Below are 24,097 nucleotides of genomic sequence, written 5' to 3'. Positions count from 1 at the left end.
GGAAATAAGGACAACATTAAGGTGAGTCTGTATTGTAATTTCTTATTTGTAAGGTTATTGTACGTCTTTTTGCTGTTTATCCTGCGATTAAAGTGTATTTATATTAATCCCATGTTGTTATAATTATACAAAATGAATACAACATGTAAATAGTATTAATTTGAGATGGAATTGACCTGCGTGTTGTTCACCCAAGCTTCCTACATCAATGCACGGTATTCTCTCCTCGACCCGGTGCTTAACGGATCGTGAATGTGCGTCTTGTTTTAATTCGTCCCTGGTGAGTTGTACCGACTTCAGTCACATGTCTGCAGAACCCGAGTCTGTAGCAGACGGAACTAGCCAGCTAGCTAGTTAGCCTTTTTTTTGTTGACATTTTATCAAACAGAGTAATTTGCACGAATATTATTTATCTAGTCATTTCTGATTTTCTTGTCAAAATGTAAGTTTATCAAGTGATCGGGTCAAGACTAGTAATGGGATGATGGATATGGAATTTATTTGGCTTGCTAGCTAGCTTCGTTAGCATTTGTGTGTGTGTGTGTTTGTTAACGCTAACTCAGCTAGCTGGATAGACGAATTTCTTTGTGATTAATTTTTGGATTTAACTTGCTTGGATGTCATGGCTTCAACGAAATGACAGGAATTATCTTCAAGTCACCAATACGGATTAAATAAACGGTTTGATCGGCTGGGTGGTGGAGAGAGGAGACATGGTATTGTAGTTGTGCCTTGTAACGTTGCTCAACGTGACAGTGTTGTTTTATTGTCATACTGATTGGCTAAGTAAACATTAGCATATAGCTAGCAGGAAAGCTCCACAATGCATGACGCTTACGAACCGGTACCTATCCTGGAGAAACTGCCTCTCCAGATTGACTGTCTTGCGGCCTGGGGTAAGTTGATATTGTCAGCTCTCTCCTCTCTCTATCTATCTATCTATCTATCTATCTATCTATCTATCTATCTATCTAAACTAACTAACAAACACAAGACCACTCTAGCTGGCTGGTTTGTTTACCATTTTAACGTTAGCCAGCTGATATCTTTACCAGTTTATAGCTTGATGAGTTTTGAGGTGACAGATCATTGTAAACAAAGTCACCCTGTCTTGGGCCACCCTGTCGACGACAGAGAGATTTATTAGAGACCAAGTCATATTTAATGAATAGCATTGTATTTTAATGGCTTCCCAGTTGATGTCCTCATAGGGTGTGTACCAAATGGCACCCTAATTCCTAGGAGCCCTATTGATTCTTATCAAGAGTAGTGCACTACATAAGGACATGGGTGCTGTTTGGGACACGACCAAGCTGAGGTCCTTCTATTTCCTATTTCCTATCACGTCACAGAGGACTGGCTTCTAGTTGGGACCAAACCAGGCCATCTGCTGCTCTACAGAATCAAAAAGGATGCAGGTGAATGAGAGAGAGAGAGAGAGACCTCTGCTTTCAGCCTCTGTCCTGTATTTGTGTGTGTGTGTGTTGTTGGCTTCGGTGTGCAATAGTTTCCAGTGTTATTACCTCCATCTTGTAGCAGACGTCTCAAACAAGGAAACATATCCGCTCTCTCTTTCTTCCTCGTAGGTACCAACAGGTTTGAGGTGACTCTGGAGAAATCCAACAAGAACTTCTCCAAGAAGATCCAGCAGGTAGGCAGATGAAGTGAGGATGGAGGGGGCTGGGAGGTCTCTCTCTCTCTGTCCCCCCCCCAGGCTTTTAAGGCACTGTCCCAAGAGGACCCCTTTCAGTGACTTGTCTCTGGTAATGTAGGAACACTTCACATTCTGTCGATGTGACAGGAATTACAAATAACAAAAAGTACCGTAGATTGAAACAAATCTAGGTGACACTGTTGTCCCAGCCCTGTTCCAGATCTGTGATGTGCTATGGCCAACTCCGTTGCTGTCCTTGACTGACAAGGAGTTGGTGACTTCACAGACTGACACTCACTCAGGTTACCATTGTCACCATCTCAGTTTCACCTCTGGTCTCTTTCTTCTGTTCCTCGCAGCTCTTCATTGTCTCACAGTACAAGATCCTCATTAGTCTACTAGGTAAAACGTTTTCCTCGGCAAACAAACAGGCCATATTGTTCACATGAACATGAGGTTGGTTATCTCAGTAATCCATAGGTCAAAATGTTGTTTTAAATATTGTCTGTGTGCATGGGTACGTGTGTGTCTGCATGTGTGTTCCTCTCTCTACAGAGAACAACATCCATGTCCACGACCTATTGACCTTTCAGCAGATTACTGTGGTCTCCAAGGCCAAAGGGGCAACGCTCTTCGCCTGTGACCTGCAGGTAAAATACAGCTCTGGTGACAGAGACATAGTTTGTAAATGTCTTGATGCGAACCAGTTCATTGTATTTATCTGTAGCTCCTGACAAGATATTCCCTGTAAAATCTGTGAAATTGTATCACACATTTCTGTTTTCCCTGTGACAATGGACATTTCGTCTTCTGCTTCTTCCTGCAGCTGTCCCCTTCAGGAGAGGCCCAGCTGAGGATGTGTGTTGCAGTGAAGAAGAAGCTTCAGCTGTACTACTGGAAGGACAGGGAGTTCTATGAGCTACAGGTGAGACGGGGAGTTCTATGAGCTACAGGTGAGACGGGGAGTTCTATGAGCTACAGGTGAGACGGGGAGTTCTATGAGCTACAGGTGAGACGGGGAGTTCTATGAGCTACAGGTGAGACGGGGAGTTCTGGGAGTTCTATGAGCTACAGGTGAGACGGGGAGTTCTATGAGCTACAGGTGAGACGGGGAGTTCTATGAGCTACAGGTGAGACGGGGAGTTCTATGAGCTACAGGTGAGACGGGGAGTTCTATGAGCTACAGGTGAGACGGGGAGTTCTATGAGCTACAGGTGAGACGGGGAGTTCTATGAGCTACAGGTGAGACGGGGAGTTCTGGGAGTTCTATGAGCTACAGGTGAGACGGGGAGTTCTATGAGCTACAGGTGAGACGGGGAGTTCTATGAGCTACAGGAGAGACGGGGAGTTCTATGAGCTACAGGTGAGACGGGGAGTTCTATGAGCTACTGGAAGGACAGGGAGTTCTATGAGCTACAGGTGAGACGGGGAGTTCTATGAGCTACAGGTGAGACGGGGAGTTCTATGAGCTACAGGTGAGACGGGGAGTTCTATGAGCTACAGGTGAGACGGGGAGTTCTATGAGCTACAGGTGAGACGGGGAGTTCTGGGAGTTCTATGAGCTACAGGTGAGACGGGGAGTTCTATGAGCTACAGGTGAGACGGGGAGTTCTATGAGCTACAGGTGAGACGGGGAGTTCTATGAGCTACAGGTGAGACGGGGAGTTCTATGAGCTACAGGTGAGACGGGGAGTTCTATGAGCTACAGGTGAGACGGGGAGTTCTACGAGCTACAGGTGAGACGGGGAGTTCTGGGAGTTCTATGAGCTACAGGTGAGACGGGGAGTTCTATGAGCTACAGGTGAGACGGGGAGTTCTATGAGCTACAGGTGAGACGGGGAGTTCTATGAGCTACAGGAGACGGGGAGTTCTATGAGCTACAGGTGAGACGGGGAGTTCTATGAGCTACAGGAGAGACGGGGAGTTCTATGAGCTACAGGTGAGACGGGGAGTTCTGTGCTCCCTGTCCAACCTTGCAACGATGCTCCCTGTCCAACCCTGTCCAATTTATGGGCATTTACATACACTTATGTTTTTCTTAACAGAATAGTTAGTGTTTTTCAAATCAATTTAGGTTGGCTATTTTGGGTAATGGCCTCGGTGGCCTGGCAGATGGCCTCGGTGCCCTGGCAGGTGGCCTCGGTGCCCTGGCAGGTGGCCTCGGTGCCCTGGCAGATGGCCTCGGTGCCCTGGCAGGTGGCCTCGGTGCCCTGGCAGATGCCCTGGCAGGTGGCCTCGTTGCCCTGGCAGGTGGCCTGGCAGATTGGGCTCCTCTTGAAGACCAAATGACCCATAAAATCACGAAATTCCAGGCCTTCAAGATGGGCCTGTGAGTGGACAGACTCTTACCAGAGAACATGGGAACAATTGAGGAAAATGCAGACCTCACATTTAGAAGGATTTTGTTAACCAATAAGTGTTTTTTTGTTTGTCTTTCAGGGGGACTTTTCTGCTCCTGACATCCCGAAGTCCATGGCCTGGTGTGAGAACTCCATCTGTGTAGGCTTCAAGAGAGACTACTACCTCATCCGGGTCAGTGGGGCACAAAACAGGAAACACTGTGTGGATTTCATGTGAACCTGTGGAAGACATCTTCTAATATGATATATTATGTATACAAGCTATTATTATGAAGAGGGGCTTTGACCTCTTTCTCAATTACCCTCTTCGTCTGCACTGATTGGAGAAGACTTGACATGTTAACAATGGTAGAAGCTTATAATTAGCTTTCACCCGGTCAGTTGTTTCAGCTCCGAATCAGGACAGGAGCGGATAGGAGGAGGTTGTGTGTTTTACCCCTCTGTATCCTCAGACCTCTGTGTTCCTCCAGATGGATGGGCGAGGCTCCATCAAGGAGCTCTTCCCCACGGGGAAGCAGCTGGAGCCCCTGGTGGTTCCTCTGGCTGATGGGAAGGTGGCGGTGGGCCAGGATGACCTCACGGTGGTGCTCAACGAGGAGGGGGTCTGCACTCAGAAGTGTGCCCTCAACTGGACCGACATCCCCATTGATATGGGTACTTATATATTATTATTCTATTTCCTTGTTATAGTGTCTTTCCCCTGGCTCAGCAGTATTTTTATTTATTTTTTATTTCACCTTTATTTAACCAGGTAAGCAAGTTGAGAACAAGTTCTCATTTACAATTGCGACCTGGCCAAGATAAAGCAAAGCAGTTCGACACATACAACGACACAGAGTTACACATGGAGTAAAACAAACATACAGTCAATAATACAGTAAAAAAAAACAAGTCTATATACAATGTGAGCAAATTAGGTGAGAAGGGAGGTAAAGGCAAAAAAGGCCATGGTGGCAAAGTAAATACAATATAGCAAGTAAAACACTGGAATGGTAGTATTGCAATGGAAGAATGTGCAAAGTAGAAATAAAAATAATGGGGTGCAAAGGAGCAAAATAAATAAATAAATTAAATACAGTTAGGAAAGAGGTAGTTGTTTGGGCTAAATTATAGGTGGGCTATGTACAGGTGCAGTAATCTGTAAGATGCTCTGACAGTTGGTGTTTAAAGCTAGTGAGGGAGATAAGTGTTTCCAATTTAAGAGATTTTTGTAGTTCGTTCCAGTCATTGGCAGCAGAGAACTGGAAGGAGAGGCGGCCAAAGAAAGAATTGGTTTTGGGGGTGACTAGAGAGATATACCTGTATGTATGTACATTAATATCCTGCCTTTCTGGTATTAGATCATGGCTATGCTTAAATTACTTTACACCATATTGTTTGTCTACAGACTTGCTACTTCTTTTTGTTTCAAGTTTTTGTGTAGCCTACTTCACACTTACGATGCAATATTACTTTAAACACTAAAACAAATGACTTACTGTTGGCTATGTTTTGTCGTCTACAGACTGAATGCCACTTCGTTTTATACTCGGTGTGTTGTGGTTGGAACTTGAAAATGATGGGGCCGTACTTACGAACATAAGCAGCCATTTTAAATTTAAACTGTTTCTAATTTTTTTTTTTTTTAAATGTCGCTTAACTTAGCACGGGAGAGAATGCTAAATTATAGCTGGTCCCATAAGATAACATAGCAAACATTAGCCCTGTGCTAACCTCGCCAGGTGACAGTGATTTATATTCTGAAACATTAAAAAAATATATATATTATCAGCCTATCAAAGAGTTTAGACTTTATATCCACCAACCAATGGTATTTCTTAAAATAGGTCAAACCCCCAACCACTAGAGGATAGATATTAGATAGGTATTTTAAACATAAAAATTCAAGGTTTGTGTTTGATCCTTATGGTCTGTAACAGAATGTCGTGTGCCAACATTGATCCTTGGCCAGACTACTACTAATGTTAGACATTTTCGCATATATGAAACAACTGCCACGTTTTCTGTTTATCACGTTAATTGGTCACGTGCAGATGTTACTGCGGGTTTAACGAAATCCATGTGGTTTTATGGATGAAATATGGACATTTATCGTGAAAAGAAAAGCAAAGAGCCTTTATGGATTCGTCAAATATCAGCCATGATCACCATCACTTTTAGGTGGCTGAAGTGGTTGACCAAGTCCATAGTGGCCCCCTGCTGAAGTGGTTGACCAGGTCCATAGTGGCCCCCTGCTGAAGTGGTTGACCAAGTCCATAGTGGCCCCCTGCTGAAGTGGTTGACCAGGTCCATAGTGGCCCCTGCTGAAGTGGTTGACCAAGTCCATAGTGGCCCCCTGCTGAAGTGGTTGACCAGGTCCATAGTGGCCCCCTGGTGAAGTGGTTGACCAGGTCCATAGTGGCCCCTGCTGAAGTGGTTGACCAGGTCCATAGTGGCCCCCTCCTGAAGTGGTTGACCAAGACCATAGTGGCCCCCTCCTGAAGTGGTTGACCAAGTCCATAGTGGCCCCCTCCTGAAGTGGTTGACCAAGTCCATAGTGGCCCCCTGCTGAAGTGGTTGACCAGGTCCATAGTGGCCCCTGCTGAAGTGGTTGACCAGGTCCATAGTGGCCCCCTGGTAAAGTGGTTGACCAGGTCCATAGTGGCCCCTGCTGAAGTGGTTGACCAAGTCCATAGTGGCCCCTGCTGAAGTGGTTGACCAAGACCATAGTGGCCCCTGCTGAAGTGGTTGACCAAGTCCATAGTGGCCCCCTGCTGAAGTGGTTGACCAGGTCCATAGTGGCCCCCTGCTGAAGTGGTTGACCAGGTCCATAGTGGTCCCCTGCTGAAGTGGTTGACCAGGTCCATAGTGGTCCCCTGCTGAAGTGGTTGACCAGGTCCATAGTGGCCCCTCCTGAAGTGGTTGACCAGGTCCATAGTGGCCCACTGGTGAAGTGATTGACCAGGTCCATAGTGGCCCCCTGCTGAAGTGGTTGACCAGGTCCATAGTGGCCCCCTGCTGAAGTGGTTGACCAAGACCATAGTGGCCCCCTGCTGAAGTGGTTGACCAAGACCATAGTGGCCCCCTGCTGAAGTGGTTGACCAAGACCATAGTGGCCCCCTCCTGAAGTGGTTGACCAAGACCATAGTGGCCCCCTCCTGAAGTGGTTGACCAAGTCCATAGTGGCCCCCTCCTGAAGTGGTTGACCAAGTCCATAGTGGCCCCCTGCTGAAGTGGTTGACCAGGTCCATAGTGGCCACTGCTGAAGTGGTTGACCAAGTCCATAGTGGCCCCCTCCTGAAGTGGTTGACCAAGTCCATAGTGGCCCCCTCCTGAAGTGGTTGACCAAGTCCATAGTGGCCCCCTGCTGAAGTGGTTGACCAAGACCATAGTGGCCACTGCTGAAGTGGTTGACCAGGTCCATAGTGGTCCACTGCTGAAGTGGTTGACCAGGTCCATAGTGGCCCACTGGTGAAGTGGTTGACCAAGACCATAGTGGCCCCCTGCTGAAGTGGTTGACCAAGTCCATAGTGGCCCCCTCCTGAAGTGGTTGACCAGGTCCATAGTGGCCCCCTCCTGAAGTCGTTGACCAGGTCCATAGTGGCCCCTGCTGAAGTGGTTGACCAAGACCATAGTGGCCCCCTGCTGAAGTGGTTGACCAAGTCCATAGTGGCCCCCTCCTGAAGTGGTTGACCAAGTCCATAGTGGCCCCCTCCTGAAGTGGTTGACCAGGTCCATAGTGGCCCCTGCTGAAGTGGTTGACCAGGTCCATAGTGGCCCCTGCTGAAGTGGTTGACCAGGTCCATAGTGGCCCCTGCTGAAGTGGTTGACCAGGTCCATAGTGGTCCCTGCTGAAGTGGTTGACCAGGTCCATAGTGGCCCCCTGCTGAAGTGGTTGACCAAGTCCATAGTGCACTTTAACCATGGGTTTGAGCCCACTTTGTGTCAAGCTTTTTTTGTTGAGAAAAAACTGTTCCTTTCCGATCCTTGTTGCTCGATTCAAAACTCATGTGATGAAGTGGATGATTATTATAATGCAAAGCCTTTAGAACGCTGTAGGCATAAGAATACAGCCAACTCGTGATAGTGTAGCCTAACATCTCCCCACCAGGAGGGGGCGTAGTCGCTTCATGGGTAGGCACCACCAGGCTTTCACCTCAGTGGCCTGCAAGCCAAGGCTTTCACCTCAGTGGCCTGGAAGCCAAGGCTTTCACCTCAGTGGCCTGGAAGCCAAGGCTTTCACCTCAGTGGCCTGGAAGCCAAGGCTTTCACCTCAGTGGCCTGCAAGCCAAGGCTTTCACCTCAGTGGCCTGCAAGCCAAGGCTTTCACCTCAGTGGCCTGGAAGCCAAGGCTTTCACCTCAGTGGCCTGGAAGCCAAGGCTTTCACCTCAGTGGCCTGCAAGCCAAGGCTTTCACCTCAGTGGCCTGCAAGCCAAGGCTTTCACCTCAGTGGCCTGCAAGCCAAGGCTTTCACCTCAGTGGCCTGCAAGCCAAGGCTTTCACCTCAGTGGCCTGCAAGCCAAGGCTTTCACCTCAGTGGCCTGCAAGCCAAGGCTTTCACCTCAGTGGCCTGCAAGCCAAGGCTTTCACCTCAGTGGCCTGCAATGGGGTTCATCGTGGCCTGGGGTGTACCTCAGTGGCCTGTGCCAAGGCTTTCACCTCAGTGGCCTGCAAGCCATTAGGCTTTCACCTCAGTGGCCTGCAAGCCAAGGCTTTCACCTCAGTGGCCTGCAAGCCAAGGCTTTCACTCAGTGGCCTGCAAGCCAAGGCTTTCACCTCAGTGGCCTGCAAGCCAAGGCTTTCACCTCAGTGGCCTGGAAGCCAAGGCTTTCACCTCAGTGGCCTGCAAGTCAAGGCTTTCACCTCAGTGGCCTGCAAGCCAGTTTCACCTCAGTGGCCTGCAAGCCAAGGCTTTCACCTCAGTGGCCTGCAAGCCAAGGCTTTCTACCTCAGTGGCCTGTGCCAAGGCTTTCACCTCAGTGGCCTGCAAGCCAAGGCTTTCACCTCAGTGGCCTGCAAGCCAAGGCTTTCACCTCAGTGGCCTGCAAGCCAAGGCTTTCACCTCAGTGGCCTGGAAGCCAAGGCTTTCACCTCAGTGGCCTGCAAGCCAAGGCTTTCACCTCAGTGGCCTGCAAGCCAAGGCTTTCACCTCAGTGGCCTGCAAGCCAAGGCTTTCACCTCAGTGGCCTGCAAGCCGAGGCGACATATGGAATAGGACCACGGTGGTTAATGGGGTTCATCGTGAATTGAGGGTGTACCATACAAAGTGCCATATGCATTAGTAGGTTAGAACATTAGGACACTATCTGATGTGAATGGATGTAGGCTATAGCTATGTTAGACTTCCTATAGAAGTCTATAGAAAAGGATCATTTGTTTTTGTACTGTGGAATAGAGTTCCATGTAGTCATGGCTCTATGTAATACTGTGGAATAGAGTTCCATGTAGTCATGGCTCTATGTAGTACTGTGGAATAGAGTTCCATGTAGTCATGGCTTTATGTAGTACTGTGGAATAGAGTTCCATGTGGTCATGGCTCTATGTAGTACTGTGGAATAGAGTTCCATGTGGTCATGGCTCTATGTAGTACTGTGGAATAGAGTTCCATGTAGTCATGTCTCTATGTAGTACTGTGGAATAGAGTTCCATGTAGTCATGGATCCATGTAGTACTGTGGAATAGAGTTCCATGTAGTCATGGCTCTATGTAGTACTGTGGAATAGAGTTCCATGTAGTCATGGCTCTATGTAGTACTGTGGAATAGAGTTCCATGTAGTCATGGCTCTATGTAGTAATGTGGAATAGAGTTCCATGTACTCATGGCTCTATGTAGTAATGTGGAATAGAGTTCCATGTAGTCATGGCTCTATGTAGTACTGTGGAATAGAGTTCCATGTAGTCATGGCTCTATGTAGTAATGTGGAATAGAGTTCCATGTAGTCATGGCTCTATGTAGTAATGTGGAATAGAGTTCCATAAATCAATGATTTTTAATTGGCTGATACACATCATCAAGCCAAAGAAACTGTTTATATTTAAACGATTGTTTATGTTCGCAAGTATGGCCCTGGTGAATTTAACTTGATAGTATCTCGAGCCACATAGTTGATAACAGGTTGGTTGTTATACCCCTGTCGTCCAGCAGGGGGCAGTAATATTCCGGTTTGATGTTCCTATCCGGTATGTGAGATGAGTTTTACATTTACATTTAAGTCATTTAGCAGACGCTCTTATCCAGAGCGACTTACAAATTGGTGCGTTCACCTTATGACATCCAGTGGAACAGTAGTGCATCTAAATCTTTTAAGGGGGGGGTGAGAAGGATTACTTTATCCTATCCTAGGTATTCCTTAAAGAGGTGGGGTTTCAGGTGTCTCCGGAAGGTGGTGATTGACTCCGCTGTCCTGGCGTCGTGAGGGAGTTTGTTCCATCATTGGGGGGCCAGAGCAACGAACAGTTTTGAGGGTTTTTTGTATTTTAGACAGGGACTCCTTGTTAGCTCTTATCCACAATCACTCTCTTTTCTATAAACAATGTTTCATTCTTTTTTTTTCCCCTCTTGTCCTCAGTGTCATTTTATATCTTACAGTTAATATCAAATAAATATATCCCATTTTAGCAGATGCTTTTATCCCGACTTAGTTCAACCGTACATACATGTTTTCATATGGGTTGTCCAGGGAATCGAACCCACTGTCCTGCCATTGCAAGCACCATACTCAACGAAATGAGCCACAGAGGACAACCCAGCCCAGCACATGATGTGTTGTCAGTTTGAGTACAGGTGACCTGGGGAACATAATGTAGAGCCGTCCTATTTGGCCCTGAACGTGTCCGCTTTGCTAATAAAGGCCTTTTTCAGACAAAGAAGATGCAAATGAAGTCTTTTTTTTTTGTTTTTTTTAAAAGACTCTTTTTGTCTTCCGGCTGCATCGTTGGAATGCAGAAGTAACAGTCTGAAAGAGGAAATGAAGGCTCCAAGCTACGGAGGTTTCAATTCAAACAGCAATTTCCTCGTTTACATTGAGTCGACCGATCGTGTGGTTTTGGCAGGAGGCTGGACAGGAAGAGAATTGGCCAAGCTTTATGTCCACACATCTCTATATTCACGGTCATGCTCATCACACACACACACACACACACACACACACACACACACACACACACACACACATAGCCTGATAATTTGTCTGATATTTGCTATTAATGCTTACTGACCTAATTTGTCTGAGCCAGTATCCTTCTCCTCAGCAGCCAGCCCCCCCCATCCTTCTCATTAATCCTTCTCCTCAGCTTACATCCTTCTCCTCAAGACCTTCCTTCTCCTCAGTTCAGCCATCTCCTTCTCCTGGGTCCCCCCCATCCTTCTCAGTTCAGCAGTCCCCCCCCCATCCTTCTCCTCAGTTCAGCCAGTCCCCCCTCACATCCTTCTCCTCAGTTCAGCCAGCCCCCCCCATCCTTCTCAGTTAAGCCAGTCCCCCCCCATCCTTCTCAGTTCATCCCCCCCCTCACATCCTTCTCCTCAGTTCAGCCAGTCCCCCCCCCTCACATCCTTCTCCTCAGTTCAGCCAGTCCCCCCTCATCATCCTTCCTTCTCCTCAGTTCAGCCAGTCCCCCCCTCAGTTCATCCTTCTCCCTCAGTTCAGCCAGTCCCCCCCATCCTTCTCAGTTCAGCCAGTCCCCCCAGTTCAGCTCACATCCTTCTCCTCAGTTCAGCCAGTCCCCCCTCACATCCTTCTCCTCAGTTCAGCCAGTCCCCCCCCATCCTTCTCCTCAGTTCAGCCAGTCCCCCCCCATCCTTCTCCTCAGTTCAGCCAGTCGTCCCCCTCACATCCTTCTCCTCAGTTCAGCCAGTCCCCCCCCTCATCCTTCTCCTCAGTTAAGCCAGTCCCCCCCCTCACATCCTTCTCCTCAGTTCAGCCAGTCCCCCCATCCTCAGTTCATCCCCCCCCACATTCTCCTCAGTTCAGCCCCCCCCATCCTTCTCAGTCCCCCCCCCCCCATCCTTCTCCTCAGTTCAGCCAGTCCCCCCCCTCACATCCTTCTCCTCTTCAGCCAGTCCCCCCCCATCCTTCTCCTCAGTTAAGCCAGTCCCCCCCCCCATCCTTCTCAGTTCAGCCAGTCCTTCCTCCTCAGTTCAGCCAGCCCCCCCATCACATCCTTCCTCCCTCAGTTCAGCCAGTCCCCCCCTCACATCCTTCTCCTCCAGTTCAGCCAGTCCCCCCTCACATCCTTCTCCTCAGTTCAGTCCCCCCTCACATCCTTCTCCTCAGTTCAGCCAGTCCCCCCTCACATCCTTCTCCTCAGTTCAGCCAGCCCCCTCAGTTCAGCCAGTCCCCCCCTTCCTCACATCCTTCTCCTCAGTTCAGCCAGTCAGCCAGTCCCCCCTCACATCCTTCTCCTCAGTTCAGCCAGTCCCCCCCTCACATCCTTCTCCTCAGTTCAGCCATCCCCCCCATCCTCACATCCTTCTCTCCTCAGTTCAGCCATCCATCGTCCCAGGCCGTTCTAATATGTCATTCTATGGCTGTAGATAGCTGGAGCGACCAAGATTTCCTCCCTGCCCTGCTAGCCTCCAGGACTCCAGTCTCTACACAGCCAGACTCCTCATGTTGGAAGACTTGAGGCACATTTCTGATCCCAAAGTTGTTTGTGATTCCTTTTAGTCGCTCTTATTCCTGTGTAGGAAGTGTCCAAAACACTGGAAAATGTATCTGATGATTCATTTTTTAAATGTATTTTACCTTTCAAGTCAGTTAAGAACAAATTATTCTTTTAAATGACGGCCTAGGAACAGTGGGTTAACTGGAACAGTGGGTTAACTGGTCTAGGAACAGTGGGTTAACTGGTCTAGGAACAGTGGGTTAACTGGTCTAGGAACAGTGGGTTAACTGGTCTAGGAACAGTGGGTTAACTGGTCTAGGAACAGTGGGTTAACTGGCCTAGGAACAGTGGGTTAACTGGCCTAGGAACAGTGGGTTAACTGGCCTAGGAACAGTGGGTTAACTGGCCTAGGAACAGTGGGTTAACTGGCCTAGGAACAGTGGGTTAACTGGTCTAGGAACAGTGGGTTAACTGGCCTAGGAACAGTGGGTTAACTGGCCTAGGAACAGTGGGTTAACTGGCCTAGGAACAGTGGGTTAACTGGCCTAGGAACAGTGGGTTAACTGGCCTAGGAACAGTGGGTTAACTGGTCTAGGAACAGTGGGTTAACTGGTCTAGGAACAGTGGGTTTTTAAATTTTTTATTTCACCTTTTTTTAACCAGGTAGGCTAGTTGAGAACAAGTTCTCATTTGCAACTGCGACCTGGCCAAGATAAAGCATAGCAGTGTGAACAGACAACACAGAGTTACACATGGAGTAAGCAATTAACAAGTCAATAACACAGTAGAAAAAAAGGGGAGTCTATATACAATGTGTGCAAAAGGCATGAGGAGGTAGGCGAATAAATACAATTTTGCAGATTAACACTGGAGTGATAAATGATCAGATGGTCATGTACAGGTAGAGATATTGGTGTGCAAAAGAGCAGAAAAGTAAATAAATAAAAACAGTATGGGAATGAGGTAGGTGAAAATGGGTGGGCTATTTACCAATAGACTATGTACAGCTGCAGCGATCGGTTAGCTGCTCAGATAGCTGATGTTTGAAGTTGGTGAGGGAGATAAAAGTCTCCAACTTCAGCGATTTTTGCAGTTCGTTCCAGTCACAGGCAGCAGAGTACTGGAACGAAAGGCGGCCGAATGAGGTGTTGGCTTTAGGGATGATCAGTGAGATACACCTGCTGGAGCGCGTGCTACGGATGGGTGTTGCCATCGTGACCAGTGAACTGAGATAAGGCGGAGCTTTACCTAGCATGGACTTGTAGATGACCTGGAGCCAGTGGGTCTGGCGACGAATATGTAGCGAGGGCCAGCCGACTAGAGCATACAAGTCGCAGTGGTGGGTGGTATAAGTTGCTTTAGTGACAAAACGGATGGCACTGTGATAGACTGCATCCAGTTTGCTGAGTAGAGTGTTGGAAGCCATTTTGTAGATGACATCGCCGAAGTCGAGGATCGGTAGGATAGTCAGTTTTACTAGGGTAAGCTTGGCGGCGTGAGTGAAGGAGGCTTTGTTGCGGAATAGAAAGCCGACTCTTGATTTGATTTTCGGTTGGAGATGTTTGATATGAGTCTGGAAGGAGAGTTTGCAGTCTAGCCAGACACCTAGGTACTTATAGATGTCCACATATTCAAGGTCGGAACCATCCAGGGTGGTGATGCTAGTCGGGCATGCGGGTGCAGGCAGCGATCGGTTGAAAAGCATGCATTTGGTTTTACTCGCGTTTAAGAGCAGTTGGAGTGCTGTATGGCATTGAAGCTCGTTTGGAGGATAGATAGCACAGTGTCCAATGACGGGCCGAAAGTATATAGAATGGTGTCGTCTGCGTAGAGGTGGATCAGGGAATCGCCCGCAGCAAGAGCAACATCATTGATATATACAGAGAAAAGAGTCGGCCCGAGAATTGAACCCTGTGGCACCCCCATAGAGACTGCCAGAGGACCGGACAGCATGCCCTCCGATTTGACACACTGAACTCTGTCTGCAAAGTAATTGGTGAACCAGGCAAGGCAGTCATCTGAAAAACCGAGGCTACTGAGTCTGCCGATAAGAATATGGTGATTGACAGAGTCGAAAGCCTTGGCAAGGTCGATGAAGACGGCTGCACAGTACTGTCTTTTATCGATGGCGGTTATGATATCGTTTAGTACCTTGAGTGTGGCTGAGGTGCACCCGTGACCGGCTCGGAAACCAGATTGCACAGCGGAGAAGGTACGGTAGGATTCGAGATGGTCAGTGACCTGTTTGTTGACTTGGCTTTCGAAGACCTTAGATAGGCAGGGCAGGATGGATATAGGTCTATAACAGTTTGGGTCCAGGGTGTCTCCCCCTTTGAAGAGGGGGATGACTGCGGCAGCTTTCCAATCCTTGGGGATCTCAGACGATATGAAAGAGAGGTTGAACAGGCTGGTAATAGGGGTTGCGACAATGGCGGCGGATAGTTTCAGAAATAGAGGGTCCAGATTGTCAAGCCCAGCTGATTTGTACGGGTCCAGGTTTTGCAGCTCTTTCAGAACATCTGCTATCTGGATTTGGGTAAAGGAGAACCTGGAGAGGCTTGGGCGAGGAGCTGCGGGGGGGGGGGGGAAGAGCTGTTGGCCGAGGTTGGAGTAGCCAGGCGGAAGGCATGGCCAGCCGTTGAGAAATGCTTGTTGAAGTTTTCGATAATCATGGATTTATCGGTGGAGACCGTGTTACCTAGCCTCAGTGCAGTGGGCAGCTGGGAGGAGGTGCTCTTGTTCTCCATGGACTTCACAGTGTCCCAGAACTTTTTGGAGTTGGAGCTACAGGAAGCAAACTTCTGCCTGAAGAAGCTGGCCTTAGCTTTCCTGACTGACTGCGTGTATTGGTTCCTGACTTCCCTGAACAGTTGCATATCACGGGGACTACGTGTGTTCAGATCCTTGAGACATGGGGCCGTTCATTATCATGCTGAAACATTAGGTGAATGGCACGACAATGGGCCTCAGGATCTCGTCACAGTATCTCTGCATTCAAATTGACCTTCGATAAAATGCAATTGTGTTAATTGTCGGTAGTTTATGCCTGCCCATAGCATAACCCCACCGCCACTATGGGGCACTCTGTTCACAACGTTGACATCAGGTGAAGAAGCCGCATGTGGAGGTCCTGGGCTAGCGTGGTTACACATGATCTGTGGTTGTGAGGCCGGTTGGACGTTATTCTCTAAAGGTGGCTTAGTTCTCTGGCAACAGCTCTGGTGGACATTCCTACAGTCAAGCATTCCAATTGCACGCTCCCTCAACCTGAGACATCTGTGGCATTGTGTTGTGTAACAAAACTGCACTATTTAGTGGCCTTTTATTCAAATCAAATTGTATTGGTCACATGGTTAGCAGATGTTATTGGTCACATACACATGGTTAGCGGATGTTAATGGTCACATGGTTAGCAGATGTTATTGGTCACGTGGTTAGCAGATGTTATTGGTCACATGGTTAGCAGATGTTATTGGTCACATGGTTAGCAGATGTTATTGGTCACATGGTTAGCAGATGTTATTGGTCACGTGGTTAGCAGATGTTATTGGTCACGTGGTTAGCAGATGTTATTGGTCACATGGTTAGCAGATGTTATTGGTCACATGGTTAGCAGATGTTATTGGTCACGTGGTTAGCAGATGTTATTGGTCACAAGGTTAGCAGATGTTAATGGTCACATACACATGGTTAGCAGATGTTATTGGTCACATGGTAGCAGATGTTATTGGCGACATGGTTAGCAGATGTTATTGGTCACATACACATGGTTAGCAGATGTTATTGGTCACATGGTTAGCAGATGTTATTGGTCACATGGTTAGCAGATGTTATTGGTCACATGGTAGCAGATGTTATTGGCGACATGGTTAGCAGATGTTATTGGTCACATACACATGGTTAGCAGATGTTATTGGTCACATGGTTAGCAGATGTTATTGGTCACATGGTTAGCAGATGTTATTGGTCACATGGTTAGCAGATGTTATTGGCGACATGGTTAGCAGATGTTATTGGTCACATACACATGGTTAGCAGATGTTATTGGCCACATACACATGTTTAGCAGATGTTATTGGTTACATACACATGGTTAGCAGATGTTATTGGTCACATGGTTAGTAGATGTTATTGGTCACGTGGTTAGCAGATGTTATTGGTTACATACACATGGTTAGCAGATGTTAATGGTCACATACACATGGTTAGCAGATGTTATTGGTCACATACACATGGTTAGCAGGTGTTATTGGTCACATACACATGGTTAGTAGATGTTATTGGTCACATACACATGGTTAGCAGGTGTTATTGGTCACATACACATGGTTAGCAGATGTTATTGGTCACATACACATGGTTAGCAGATGTTATTGGTCACATACACATGGTTAGCAGGTGTTATTGGTCACATACACATGGTTAGTAGATGTTATTGGTCACATACACATGGTTAGCAGGTGTTATTGGTCACATACACATGGTTAGCAGATGTTATTGGTCACATACACATGGTTAGCAGGTGTTATTGGTCACATACACATGGCTAGTAGATGTTATTGGTCACATACACATGGTTAGCAGGTGTTATTGGTTACATACACATGGTTAGCAGATGTTAATGGTCACATACACATGGTTAGCAGATGTTATTGGTCACATACACATGGTTAGCAGATGTTAATGGTCACATACACATGGTTAGCAGATGTTATTGGTCACATGGTTAGCAGATGTTATTGGTCACATACACATGGTTAGCAGATGTTATTGGTCACATGGTTAGCAGATGTTATTGGTCACATACACATGGTTAGCAGATGTTATTGGCCACATACACATGGTTAGCAGATGTTATTGGTCACATACACATGGTTAGCAGGTGTTATTGGTCACATACACATGGTTAGTAGATGTTATTGGTCACATACACATGGTTACCAGATGTTAATGGTCACATGGTTAGCAGATGTTATTGGTCACATGGTTAGCAGATGTTATTGGTCACATGGTTAGCAGATGTTATTGGTCACATACACATGGTTAGCAGATGTTATTGGTCACATGGTTAGCAGATGTTATTGGTCACGTGGTTAGCAGATGTTATTGGTCACATGGTTAGCAGATGTTATTGGTCACATGGTTAGCAGATGTTATTGGTCACATGGTTAGCAGATGTTATTGGTCACATGGTTAGCAGATGTTATTGGTCACGTGGTTAGCAGATGTTATTGGTCACGTGGTTAGCAGATGTTATTGGTCACATACACATGGTTAGCAGATGTTATTGGTCACATGGTTAGCAGATGTTATTGGTCACATGGTTAGCAGGTGTTATTGGTCACATACACATGGTTAGTAGATGTTATTGGTCACATACACATGGTTAGCAGATGTTAATGGTCACATACACATGGTTAGCAGATGTTAATGGTCACATGGTTAGCAGATGTTATTGGTCACATACACATGGTTAGCAGATGTTATTGGTCACATACACATGGTTAGCAGATGTTAATGGTCACATGGTTAGCAGATGTTAATGGTCACATGGTTAGCAGATGTTAATGGTCACATGGTTAGCAGATGTTAATGGTCACATACACATGGTTAGCAGATGTTATTGGTCACATACACATGGTTAGCAGATGTTATTGGTCACATGGTTAGCAGATGTTATTGGTCACATACACATGGTTAGCAGATGTTATTGGTCACATGGTTAGCAGATGTTATTGGTCACATACACATGGTTAGCAGATGTTATTGGTCACATGGTTAGCAGATGTTATTGGTCACATACACATGGTTAGCAGATGTTATTGGTCACATGGTTAGCAGATGTTATTGGTCACATGGTTAGCAGATGTTATTGGTCACATACACATGGTTAGCAGATGTTATTGGTCACATACACACGGTTAGCAGATGTTAATGTGAGTGTAGCGAAATGCTTGTGCTTCTAGTTCCCGACAGTGCAGTAATATCTAACAAGTAATCTAACAATATTCAGCATTCTAATTTCGTCTCTCTGATATCCAATAGTTCTGTATGTAATAACATGTATGGTTTTCTGGGCTAACAATGTAAGAAATAATATATAAAATTTAAAAAACGAAACACTGCACAGTTTCCGAACGAGTAGAATTGAGGCACTTCTCTGTCGGCGCCATTTTTAATCAAGCTGAGAGAACCGTCTATTGTCCCCCAGCACAAGGTGCACCTGTGTAATGATCATGCGGTTAAATCAGCATCTTGATATGCCACACCTGTTGTGGATGGATTATCTTGTGCAAAACATTTGACTGAAATAAGCTTTTTGTGCTTTTTGTGTATTGCGCTACTGAGGGTAGTGCGTACGGACCAGTACATCACTGGGGCCAAGCTTCCTGCCATCCAGGACCTCTATACCAGGCGGTGTCAGAGGGAGGCCCAAAAAATAGTCAAAGACTCCAGTGACCCTAGTCATAGACTGTTGGCTGTAGTACCTCACGGCAAGCGGTACCGGAGCACCAAGTCTAGGTCCAAAAGGCTCCTTAACAGCTTCTACCCCCAAGCCATAAGACTCCTGAACAATTAATCAAATGGCTACCGGACTATTTCCATTGTTTCAGAAAGTAGGCTTCTCTTGGAAGTTTTTGGTACAGTGCCTTCAGAAGGTATTCATACCCCTTGACTGATACAGTACCTTCAGAAGGTATTCACACCCCTTGACTGGTACAGGGCCTTCAGAAGGTATTCAGACCCCTTGACTGGTACAGTGCCTTCAGAAAGTATTCACACCCCTTGACTGGTACAGAGCCTTCAGAAGGTATTCAGACCCCTTGACTGGTACAGAGCCTTCAGAAGGTATTCGCACCCCTTGACTGGTACAGAGCCTTCAGAAAGTATTCTGGGTACAGAGCCTTCAGAAGGTATTCACACCCCTTGACTGGTACAGAGCCTTCAGAAAGTATTCACACCCCTTGACTGATACAGAGCCTTCAGAAGGTATTCACACCCCTTGACTGATACAGAGCCTTCAGAAGGTATTCATAGCCCTTGACTGATACAGGGCCTTCAGAAGGTATTCATACCCCTTGACTGATACAGAGCCTTCAGAAGGTATTCAGACCCCTTGACTGGTACAGAGCCTTCAGAAGGTATTCACACCCCTTGACTTTTTACACATTTTGTTGTTGAAGCCTGAATTTAAAATGGATTAAATTGAGGTCTACACACACACACACACACACAATACCCCATAATGTTAAAGTGGAATTTTGTTAGTAGAAAATGTTCTACATTTATAAATTAAACATTATAAATTAAACATTTAGTCAAGAAGGGAACAGCTCTGGGATTTCACCATGAAGCCAATGGTGACTTTAAAACAGTTATAGAGTTTAATGGCTGTGATGGGAGAAAACTGAGGATGGATCAACAACCATTGTAGTTACTCCACAATTACTAACCTAAATGACAGAGTTTAATGGCTGTGATAGGAGAAAACTGAGGATGGATCAACAACCATTGTAGTTACTCCACAATACTAACTGAGGATGGATCAACAACCATTGTAGTTACTCCACAATACTAACTGAGGATGGATCAACAACCATTGTAGTTACTCCACAATTACTAACCTAAATGACAGTTAAAAGGAGTCCTGTACAGAATAAAAAATATTCCACAACATGCGTCCTGTTTGCAACAAGAGAAGAAAAAAAATGTGGCAATGAACGTTTTTTGTCCAGCGTTGTTTGGAGAAAACACTGAAGGATGCCGGTGTTATGGGTTTGTCATCGGCAAAAATAAATGGAATAGAGCTAAGCACAGGCTGTAGGAAAACCTGGTTCAGTCTGCTTTCCACCAGACACTGGGAGATGAATTCATCTTTCAGCAGGACAATAACCTGAAACACAAGGCCAAATCTACATTGGAGTTGTTTACCAAGAAGACCGTGAATGTTCCTGATTGGCTGAGTTACAGTGTTGACTTAAATCGGCTTACATCTATGGCAAGTCTTGAAAATGTCTTTCTAGCAACAACCGACTTGACAGGACTTTAGAGTATTTTGTGTCGACAATTTAAAAACAAAATCTACTTTAATCTCACTTTGTAACACAACAAAATGGAGAAAATGTCTCAAGGGACTGTAGATCATGACACTCTTTTTGTTTATAAAGCCCTCCTGCATAAACTTCAGTCTTTTTTAATGAGATACTAGACCTTTTTCTAATAACTCTACAGACCCTTTCCATCTACACTGAGTTGGGTATATCTGCTTTCAGGTTTTTTTGGGGGGCGTGTTGAATGATCTACGATGCACTTTAAAATTGGAGGAGTTGATGCCTTTTAGGGCATTTCAGACGGTTGTTAGAATGACCTTTTTACCGAAGAATGTGGTTTGTTTTAGATTGTTTTGCTTTTCGTGTAAAATCGCAGGTTTTTTAATAGTTAAATAGTTAATTGTGTTTTAATCAAGGCTGGATTAATGCAAGAGGTCACCGGGGTTGAAAAATGTATACAGTGCAATACAGAAAGTATTCAGACCCACATTTTGTTACGTTACAGCCTTATTCTAAAATGGATTAAAAAAATATTTCTCATCCATCTGCATACAAATATCCTCTAATGACAAAGCGAAAACATTTTTGAAATATTACATTGACATAAGTATTCAGACCCTTTACTCAGTACTTTGTTGAAGCACCTTTGGCAGCGATTACAGCCTTGAGTCTTCTTGAGTTTGACACTACAAGCTTGGCACACCTGTATTTGGGGAGTTTCTCCCATTCTTCTCTGCAGATCCTCTCAAGCTCTGTCAGGTTGGATGGGGAGCGTTACTGCACAGCTATTTTCAGGTCTCTTCAGAGATGTTCGATCTGGTTCAAGTCTGGGCTCTGGCTGGGCAACTCAAGGACATTCTGAGACTTGTCCCGAAGCCATTCCTGCGTTGTCTTGGCTGTGTGCTTAGGGTCGTTGTCCTGTTGGAAGGTGAACCTTTGCCCCCAGTTTGAGCCTGTGCGCTCTGGAGCAGGTTTTCATCAAGGATCTCACTGTACGTTTCTCTGTTCATCTTTCCCTTGATCCTGACTAGTCTCCCAGTCCCTGCCGCTGAAAAACCTCCCCACAGCTTGACGCTGCCACCACCATGCTTCCCCGTAGGGATGGTGCCAGGTTTCCTCCAGATGTGACGCTTAGCATTCAGGCCAAAGAGTTCAATCTTGGTTTCATCAGAACAGAGAATCTTGTTCTATCAAATCTACATTATTAGCCTGTGTTATCGTGTGTGTGTGTGTGTGTGTGTGTGTGTGTGTGTGTGTGTGTGTGTGTGTTATTGTGTGTGTGTGTGTGTGTGTGTGTGTGTGTGTAGCAAAATGCTTTTTTTTCTTCTTTTTTTCCCTCATCACAATACAGACATTTTAAAAGTAAATTCATGGAATTAAGAAAAATATAAATATTAGGATGAGCAAAGTCGGTGTCACGTTCGTTGTAAGGAGGAGGCGCAGCGTGACATTCTTCTTTATTAAATTAATGAACTAACAAAATAACAAAACGAACGTGAAGCTATACAAAACGAGTGCTGACAGAACAACAACCCACAAAACCAAAAGGGTAAATGGCAACCTAAATAGGATCCCCAATCAGAGACAACGATAAACAGCTGCCTCTGATTGGGAACCAATTCATAGACTTACAAATACCTAGAACTACCAACACCCCATGACATACAAAAACCCCTAGACAATACAAAAACGAACATGCCTACCCTCGTCACCACTTGACCTAAACAAAATAATAACGAAAACAGCGATATCTAAGGTCAGAGCGTGACAGTCGGAGTGGCATTGACTAAAATACAGTGTGTACAGATGAGATGAGTAAAGCCGTATGTAAACATGATTAAAGTGACTAGTGATTATTTGTAGTAGATGCGTTGTGCAGACCTCACCACCCTCTGCAGAGCCCTGCGGTTGTGATGCGTTGTGCAGACCTCACCACCCTCTGCAGAGCCCTGCGGTTGTGATGCGTTGTGCAGACCTCACCACCCTCTGCAGAGCCCTGCGGTTGTGATGCGTTGTGCAGACCTCACCACCCTCTGCAGAGCCCTGCGGTTGTGATGCGTTCTGCAGACCTCACCACCCTCTGCAGAGCCCTGCGGTTGTGATGCGTTGTGCAGACCTCACCACCCTCTGCAGAGCCCTGCGGTTGTGATGCGTTGTGCAGACCTCACCACCCTCTGCAGAGCCCTGCGGTTGTGATGCGTTGTGCAGACCTCACCACCCTCTGCAGAGCCCTGCGGTTGTGATGCGTTGTGCAGACCTCACCACCCTCTGACCTCACCACCTCTGCAGAGCCCTGCGGTTGTGATGCGTTGCGCAGACCTCACCACCCTCTGCAGAGCCCTGCGGTTGTGATGCGTTGTGCAGACCTCACCACCCTCTGCAGAGCCCTGCGGTTGTGATGCGTTGCGCAGACCTCACCACCCTCTGCAGAGCCCTGCGGTTGTGATGCGTTGTGCAGACCTCACCACCCTCTGCAGAGCCCTGCGGTTGTGATGCGTTGTGCAGACCTCACCACCCTCTGCAGAGCCCTGCGGTTGTGATGCGTTGTGCAGACCTCACCACCCTCTGCAGAGCCCTGCGGTTGTGATGCGTTGTGCAGACCTCACCACCCTCTGCAGAGCCCTGCGGTTGTGATGCGTTGTGCAGACCTCACCACCCTCTGCAGAGCCCTGCGGTTGTGATGCGTTGTGCAGACCTCACCACCCTCTGCAGAGCCCTGCGGTTGTGATGCGTTCTGCAGACCTCACCACCCTCTGCAGAGCCCTGCGGTTGTGATGCGTTGCGACAGACCTCACCACCCTCTGCAGAGCACCACCCTCTGCAGAGCCCTGCGGTTGTGATGCGTTGTGCAGACCTCACCACCCTCTGCAGAGCCCTGCGGTTGTGATGCGTTGTGCAGACCTCACCACCCTCTGCAGAGCCCTGCGGTTGTGATGCGTTGTGCAGACCTCACCACCCTCTGCAGAGCCCTGCGGTTGTGATGCGTTCTGCAGACCTCACCACCCTCTGCAGAGCCCTGCGGTTGTGATGCGTTGTGCAGACCTCACCACCCTCTGCAGAGCCCTGCGGTTGTGATGCGTTGTGCAGACCTCACCACCCTCTGCAGAGCCCTGCGGTTGTGATGCGTTCTGCAGACCTCACCACCCTCTGCAGAGCCCTGCGGTTGTGATGCGTTGCGCAGACCTCACCACCCTCTGCAGAGCCCTGCGGTTGCGGGCGGTGCAGTTGCCGGACCAGGCGGTGATACAGCCAGACGGGCTGTACTCTCAATGGTGCATCTGTAGAAGTTTGAGTGTCTTAGGGGCCGAGACTCATTTCTTCAGCTTCCTGCGGTTGAAGAGGCGCCGTTGAGCTTTCTTTACCTCACTGTCTGTGTGGGTGGACCATTTCAGATCGTAAGACATTTAAGGTCATATGGTAATTTGGTAAAAAGCCAATTTGACATTTG

The 24,097-nt window shown here is 47.0% G+C and overlaps 1 protein-coding gene across 1 annotated transcript in view; it reads left to right on the top strand.

Moving 5' to 3' along the window:
- The first annotated feature begins 288 nt into the window (after nucleotides 1-288).
- The window catches only part of LOC115125394 (vam6/Vps39-like protein), a 73,235-nt gene continuing 49,426 nt past the window's right edge, over nucleotides 289-24,097 (top strand). Inside the window, 8 exon segments of the mRNA XM_065003389.1 lie at nucleotides 289-896; nucleotides 1,353-1,418; nucleotides 1,587-1,651; nucleotides 2,014-2,056; nucleotides 2,210-2,304; nucleotides 2,481-2,579; nucleotides 4,094-4,186; nucleotides 4,485-4,668. Coding sequence (XP_064859461.1) covers nucleotides 824-896; nucleotides 1,353-1,418; nucleotides 1,587-1,651; nucleotides 2,014-2,056; nucleotides 2,210-2,304; nucleotides 2,481-2,579; nucleotides 4,094-4,186; nucleotides 4,485-4,668 — 718 coding nt within the window. The 5' untranslated portion in view covers nucleotides 289-823.

This window comes from Oncorhynchus nerka, linkage group LG18, assembly GCF_034236695.1.
Source record: "Oncorhynchus nerka isolate Pitt River linkage group LG18, Oner_Uvic_2.0, whole genome shotgun sequence".
Classification (NCBI taxonomy): Eukaryota; Metazoa; Chordata; class Actinopteri; order Salmoniformes; family Salmonidae; genus Oncorhynchus; species Oncorhynchus nerka.
This window is presented reverse-complemented; position numbering and strand designations above follow the sequence as displayed.